This window comes from Caenorhabditis briggsae (assembly GCF_000004555.2).
Source record: "Caenorhabditis briggsae complete genome, chrIII, whole genome shotgun sequence".
In the NCBI taxonomy this organism is placed as follows: domain Eukaryota; kingdom Metazoa; phylum Nematoda; class Chromadorea; order Rhabditida; family Rhabditidae; genus Caenorhabditis; species Caenorhabditis briggsae.
Window position 1 is genome coordinate 3,628,921 of NC_013490.2, and position 7,496 is coordinate 3,636,416.

Sequence of the window (7,496 nt, forward strand, 5' to 3'; positions counted from 1 at the left end):
CCCAAGTGGGGACCCTTATGTGATTTTTTTCGACCAAAAAAATTTTTTTTGAGTTTTTTCGATCTTTTTTGATCAGACAGACAAACAATCCGAAATACAAAAAAAAATAGAAAAAATTATATTGAAAGCTCAAAATTTGGCTCAAAAATACAGAATTTTTGCCACCGGGCCTTCCGGGCCGGGCCCGGGCCTTGAAAATTTCCTCAGGCCCGGCCCGCGCACGGGCTTTGGCGGGCCGGCCCGGAATTTTACAAGTTTGTCCTGGTATTATTTTAAAAATAATGCGCGTAAGATCATGCGCATCGGACGAGGTGAAGACTCAAAAGCGCGGAAATTCAAAAGTTATCGAATTTTGGCAAATTTTTTATAAGAACACCACACGAAACAGCATGGAATATAGTAAAATGTCACTTTATCCTGAAAAAAAATCCCGAAATTCTAAAAAAAATCGAAAATTTTTTTTCGATTTTTGGGCCGAAATTCAGATTTTCAAACGATGGAATTTTCCTGAAAAAAAAGATTTTTTTGAAATTCCTGAATTTTTTATACTTTTCACATGAAAAAACTGAAATTCTGGACGAGATGAGCACTGCACTCAAAGCGCGGGAATTCAAACTTCATGATTTTTTCCGAATTATACGAGTTTTCAGACACTATAAAACTAGAAAAACGTTCTTCGAATGGCGTCTCTGTGTGTAGAAAGTAAAAATTCGCTGAACAAACACAGACACAGTTCTAGAGCACACACACAAGATTGAAGGCAATGAAAATTGAAACTTGGCAGAAATTTTGAAGAAAAATGATGGAAAATGGATATATGGGCGGGGAGAAGAGACGAAGAATGACACAAAGATGGCACATGTCATAATGGAAAAAATTGAACAAAAAATGAAGAAATTGATGACAGGGAGGAGACACAAATTGATGGAGACTTTTGATCGATTAATGTCGAAAATTAATCTGCAAAAATAGCAAAAATCGAAAAAAAAATCATTTATTCGGTTTTTATTCGTTCAAACAAGCACTTGGGTTCAAGCGAGGGGGTCAGAAAGCGCGCCCCAGCAAACTCGTAGCCCAGAAGAAATTTAATAACTTTAAAGTGGACGCGGGTTTGATCTAGATCATGATCTATTTCTTCAAAATCAACTGGTTGCAAGGCGCGCTTTTTCGCTCTTCATTTAAAACTGTGAAACTCAGCCAACGAAATTCGGCAGCGAATTTAGAATTTTTCGTAAATTTACTGGGGCGCGCTTTCTGACCCCCTCGCTTGAACCCAAGTGAACAAGTGATTTTTCTCTTTTTCGCAGAAAAATTTGAGAAAAAAATATCAAAAATGAATTTCTCGCAAGTGTCGTAGAATCCTGCGCATTGGACGCGATGGCAATGTAAAGCGCGCGAGTTTGAATTCTAGAAAAATAATTTTAACTTCCCGGATTGTCGTAGAATCCTGCGCATCGGACGTGTTAACGATGTAAAAACGTGCGAACTTGAATTTTGAGAAGCAGAAATTAAAAAAAAAGCAAAATTAAGTAAACTTTCAGGAATAAAGACACCAAATCAAGAATATACTTTCAAAACAGAAAAATGGAAGTGTTTGAAAGTTTTATGATCCTAAAATAATTATAAAACCGAACAATGGAGTGATAAATTCTGTTTCTATGACTATCAAATAGAATTTTTTCTGAATTTTCGAACTTTTGAATATTTGATTGGGGTTCAGAGATTAAAAAATTTAGTAAATTCGAAATTCCAAGGTTCTGAAAATCCGAAATTCATTTTAAAGCTGAAAATCTGAGAATTCTTAAAGTCTAAATTTTGTTTAATTCTGTCAAGAATGAAGTGAGATACTGTAGTTTTAATATTTTTGAGATTTTGAGATTTTTAGAATTTTAGATTTTTAGAATTTTAGAATTTTTGAATTCCTGAATTTTTGAATTTTGAATTTTTGAATTTTTGAATTTTTGAATTTTTGAATTTTTGAATTTTTGAATTTTTGAATTTTTGAATTTTTGAATTTTTGAATTTTTGTCAGAAATTCTAAAATTCTAAAATTGCAAATTTCTGAATATCTGGAAATTTAAGGTTTCTACTTGGAAATCCCAATTCAATTTTTATTTTAAATTTGATACATTTTAATAATCTACAGCAATCCCTTAAAGGTGGCCAGACACCAAAAAAAAAAGTTTTCCTGATATTTTGCATAGAGAACCCCCATGAGGGGTTGAACTCATGACAGGCAGCTCAGGGGTACAGCGCCGCTACCGGCTGAGCTACGGGGGCGCGAAGGCGCCTGACGACCGATGGTCTACATAAGCGCGGCGCGATTTCGTCCCCCGAACTGTCCCCCGATTTGCTGTCTCGCCTCCTTTAATTTCATAAAACTTCCATTAAAACACTAAATTTTCAGATTATCTTCCGACTTTTTTCTTAATGTTCTTCTCTTTCTCATTCAGTTTTTCTCCCAAAAAAGGCCAAACTACACTAAACTTTCCCTTCTTCTTTCATTTTTTTGTGGCTCATCACCTAGGAAACTCCAATGGCAACGAGTCGGAAAAAGAAAGAACCCCGAAGCATACAAACAAAAAATTTCCATTCTTTTCGATTTTTTTTTTTGAAAAAATGACCCGAATTTTTTCTATTTTTCTTCTTCTTCTTCTACTTTTCGATGGTAAATTTTAAGAAAAATTGAATATGAAAATCTGGAAAAAAAATCTGAAAATTTTGGAATATATTGAAGCAGAGAGTATGAAAAAAAGTCAGAATTGAAAAAAAAATTTTAGTTTTGAATACAAAAATCTGAATAAAATTCCAAAATGTCAGATTTCCAGTGAATGGGTATACTGTTTCGGTGAATTCCAATCGGAAATTTTTATTCGGAGACGTTCTGGAACCATTATGCTCCATTGATACGAATGGGGAAGTTCTGTCAAAATCGGATGTGGTTCAGGTGGGGATTACTGTAGATGGAGGTTACGGTAGATACTGTAGCTCAACTGGGTTACGGGAGCTTTGAAATATTGTTGTAGTTGTCTGTAGTAATATGGTAGACGCTTCTGTAAGGTTACTGTAGCACTCTAGAATTACTGTAGCTTCATTTTCCAGCTATTCCATGCCTGGGAGAACCTCACGTCTTCTCAAATTGCCACGTCATCTAAAATTTCAGACTACAGAAAAGCAATGCCGTGTTTTCCAGGTTTTTTTTTAATTTCAGAGTTTTTAAATTTTGGAATTTTCTTTAGAATTTAAAAAATTCCAAAATTCAAAAATTCTGAAATTCTGGAAATTCCAGGACCCTCCTTGGAAATCCCAATATCCAATGAAGATTTACTTCCTCCATATCCAAACTGCCCAACTTTCGTAAACATTTCAACGGCTACAATTGAAGAAGTTGAAGATTTGATTCAGGAAATTCAAAAGGTTTTTTTGGAAATTCTGGAAAATTCCAAAAAAAAGTTTATTGCTTTTTCCAGCAAAAAACTGTTCAACAAATGGATATTTCACTAAAATCTGTCGCAAATTCTTTGAGCAATCGTCTTCAAAATCTAGTGGATTTTTTGCCAGAAGGAGAGACAAAACGGAAAGTTGAGGTGAGGAACTTTCAAAAAACAAAAAACAAACGAAAACCCCTACAGAGGGATTGAACCCCTGACCTCGCATAGCGTCCCCACACACATCCTTGACACCACGCAGCCCGCAACAACAGAGGGTGGGAATTGCGCTTAAGTGTGTGGCTCTTTTTGTCGGCGGGCGGTTAATTGAAATCAAAAAAATGGAAAGATAAATTTCAGGTCTACCACTCCCAACTTCTCCAGATGAGCACTCATGAGCAGGATAATTCTACCACACCACCTATTGCGGAGAACTACAATACACCTCAAAGCTACAGTAACCCTCCGAGCTACAGTACTCCTTCAAGCTACAGTACCCCTTCAAGCTACAGTAACCCTTCAAAATCCCGAAAATTCTCGCCTCTCCAACTCTTATCCTGCTTCAATATCTCTATGGATTCACTGGGTCTCCTCAAATCTCTCTCCAGCCAAACCATCGGCTCAATCGGATGCACCAAATTCCAGATTTGCTCATTTTCAGATTTGTCTGAAAATTGGTGTCTTTCCCATTTGAATATCACAGAAAATCAATACAATTCAGTGATTGGGGAAACTATTGGAGAGGTTTTAAAAGATAATATGAGCCCTGAAAAGCAGTTTGGAGCACTCTTTGGCGGAATTTCGAGATTCAGAAGGACGCCGGAACCGGATTATGAAGAAGTGACGCTGCCTGCAAATTCAGAAGACGTCAGGAGAATTATGGAAAAAAGAGGAGATAAAATTGAAAAGATTCTGGAAGGAATAAGCGAAGAAGGAGAAAAGGAAGGTTCAGCATATCCAGAAGACGTCAGGAACTCAAAATTCAGAGGAAACGATGATTCAGGAGACGTCACTGGTTCTGGAGCAGCTCCGGAAGATGCAACGCTGTCAGGGAATTTCAAAAACCTGGAATTCGGAAGACTTAAAAATTCAGAAGACGTCATATCTACGAAAATCCTAAAAAATCCAGAGATCAACAGAAGAGGAGGTTCAGGAGACGTGACGCCGTCAGGAAATTTCAAAAACCCGAAATTCGACAAAAACAATAATTCAGAAGGTTCTGGAGAACTTTTAGAAGACGTAAAGCTGTCAGAAACCCTCAAAACTTCAAAATCCAGAAGAAACGAGGATTCAGAAGACGTCACTGATTCTGGAGAAGTTGTAGAAGAAGTCACGCTGTCTGGAAATTTGAGAAAATTGGATTTCAGAAAACTTGAAGATTCAGAAGTCGTCACGGCTTCTGGAAATTCCAAAATTTCAAATAACGACGAAGAGAATGATGTAAAAGTATCTGAAGAAGCTTTAGAAGATGTCACGCCATCAGAAAACCTTAAAACTCCGAAATCCAGAAGAAACGATAATTCAGAAGATGTACCAGACTCTGGAGAGACTGCGGAAGACGTCACACCTTCAAGAAGTTCCAAAAATCCGAAAATCGAAAAGAGAGAAGATTCAGAAGAAGTCGATTTTTCCAGAAGCTCAGAAACCCCAAAATTGAAAGGTAACGATGATTCAGAAGACGTCACTAGTTTACGAGAACCTCCAGAAGACGTCACGCCTTCAGAAACCCCAAAAACTACAAATTCAAAGAATTGTGGCACTTCTGGAAACCTTGTCACAGTCGATGGAGTGACTATTTTCAACTGCGAAGATTCTGAAGACGTCACGAATCCTTCGATTCAAAATCTTGAAATTTCAAAATTCCTTTCTGAAATCAACGAAACCGTCCTGGAAGATTCTTCAAAAAATCATTTCGATGAAGCCCTCAATTTCTTCAAATCCCACGTCACGTTTTCTGAATCCGATGACGACGTCATTCAGAATCTCCTGAATTCCACTCTAAACTCGACGATTTTGGAATACGGAGCATCGTTTTTAAACGAATCTTCCGATCTGAGAAGGATAATTCTGGATATTCTTCCACATTTGCCACAGGAATTCACAGTTGGTCAATTATTGGAAAAGCTTGGAATTCAGAATTTGGCATCGGTTCCAGAAAGTTTGATCACATTTTTGGGATCTATAAAGGTGAGAAAAAATGTTTTTCCCCTTCAACAAAAGCTTATTTTCAGGAAACTTCTGGAAATTCGAATTCTTCAAAATCTCCAGAATTGGTGAAAATTGTTCAAAAACTCTCTGCTTCGGATTCCACTTCAAAATCCGAATTGGTCTCTGATTTTTTGGAGAAAAATCCAACGATTTTGGCGAATTTTGGGTTTTGAATTTGATGGAAAAAAAACCGTTTAGCTGAATAAAGTTTCAATTTTTTAATTTTCAGAAATTCGCGAATTTCAGATTCCAGGATTTTTTGAATATTGGGTTTGCTAAAAATTGGAGTTTCTGGATTTAAAATTTTCGAAATTCTCAAATTCCAAAAATTTTACAATCCTGAATTTTGAAAAAAATTGAATTCGCAATGTTTCTAATTTCAACAAATTTTCGGATTTTCCGATTTTCAAAACTCTGGCTTTCGAAAATTTCGAAATTTCAGAATTTTTTGAATCTCACAATCAAATTTTCAAAGTCTATACTTTTGCAAATTTTTTTTGAAACTTTGAAAATTTTTCTGTTTTCAGGTTTTTTTAATTTTTTAATTTTTTTCAGAATTGTGTCATTTCTAGAATTTGTTTCCGATTTTCTCGTTTCAAGATTTTCCGAATTTTTGAATTAAAACATTGAAAAATTTATGGCATTTCAAAGTTTCTAAAAAGTTCAGATTTCAACTTTTTTCGAATTTTCAAATTTCCGAAAATCAAAATTTCAGTTTTCTCGAAAACTACGGAATTGTTAGACTTCTTAATCCCAAAATTTAAAACGTCTACCACTTTGAAGATTTTTGAATTCCCAAAGATTCGAATTTTCAAAAACTCTCAGATTTTCGAAAATATTCGAAATGTTCACTTTTCTTAATTTTCAGATGTTCAGGTTCTCCATTTCAAGAAATTGAACTCTTTCTTTTTTTTTCTTTTTTTTTCCAGAATTTAGGCATTTTTGGAAAATACAAATTTCCAGATATTTCATGAATTCCTATGAATAATTCTAAATTTTCCGAGTTCTTATTTTTGTTTTTAAATCCTCAATTCGGGGGGGGGGGGGGGGNCTGGGCGNGGNCGAANAAGGGACAGNNCGAATTCGAACGAGTTCGATTTCGGGACAGTTCGATTACGGGAAAGTTCGAATTCATCGTACCCCCGAAATTTTTCTTTCTTCCAATTTTCCCCGTGGAATTCAAAATATCCCCGTACTCCTGGACCATTACTAGCTATAAAGACCAAGGATTCCAGTAGATTTCAGATTAATCTTGAAAATTGAAGTTCGAAACTTAAAAAAGAATTGTGTGGGTAGAAGAAAAAAGTTTGCACATGACAAATCATAAAAATCAAACTCCTATAAAAATCGGAGAAAATCTATCGGAAAACCAAAAATGCAATTCTTCTCTCTAATTCTTTATTTTCTGGTTATTTTTGTGATTGCACGGCGAATAATATTGGAAATCGAGTGTTTCTGATTTTTTTCTGATTTATTGGCGCTTTTCTCGATACAGGGGAAAATCAGCTTTTTTGGCATTAAAAAATTCTGGGTCTAAAATTTTTTTTTCAAAATAAGTATAAATTGTAGGGAATTTGAAAACAAATCAAATGATCTAAAAAACGTCGGATTTGGCCCAAAAATAAAAGCCCTGATAGATTTTCTAAAAAATCTACTGAATTTTGTCAAATTTGAAGGTTTTTGAAAGTTTTCAAAAAATCTGTCGAACCATTCTTAATGAAAATATTAGGTTGTTCCGAAAGTCTTTTACATTTTTTGGCATTTTTTCAACAAAACTGTATTCAACGTTCGAAGTATTTCAGCAAGTAATATATTGGGGTTTTCCCAGTCGCGACGCTGCAGAACGGCGGCTAAGCTCTC

The 7,496-nt window shown here is 35.5% G+C and overlaps 1 protein-coding gene across 1 annotated transcript; it reads left to right on the forward strand.

Annotated features, from left to right (window-relative positions):
• Window positions 1-2,430: 2,430 nt before the first annotated feature.
• On the forward strand, window positions 2,431-5,809 carry CBG17458 (the record flags this gene model as incomplete). Its single annotated transcript, XM_045243569.1, has 7 exons — window positions 2,431-2,668; window positions 2,829-2,947; window positions 3,103-3,193; window positions 3,290-3,417; window positions 3,471-3,587; window positions 3,789-5,615; window positions 5,660-5,809. 7 exons carry the CDS (start codon window positions 2,431-2,433, stop codon window positions 5,807-5,809), a joined length of 2,670 nt encoding a protein of 889 aa, XP_045096215.1.
• Window positions 5,810-7,496: the final 1,687 nt, after the last annotated feature.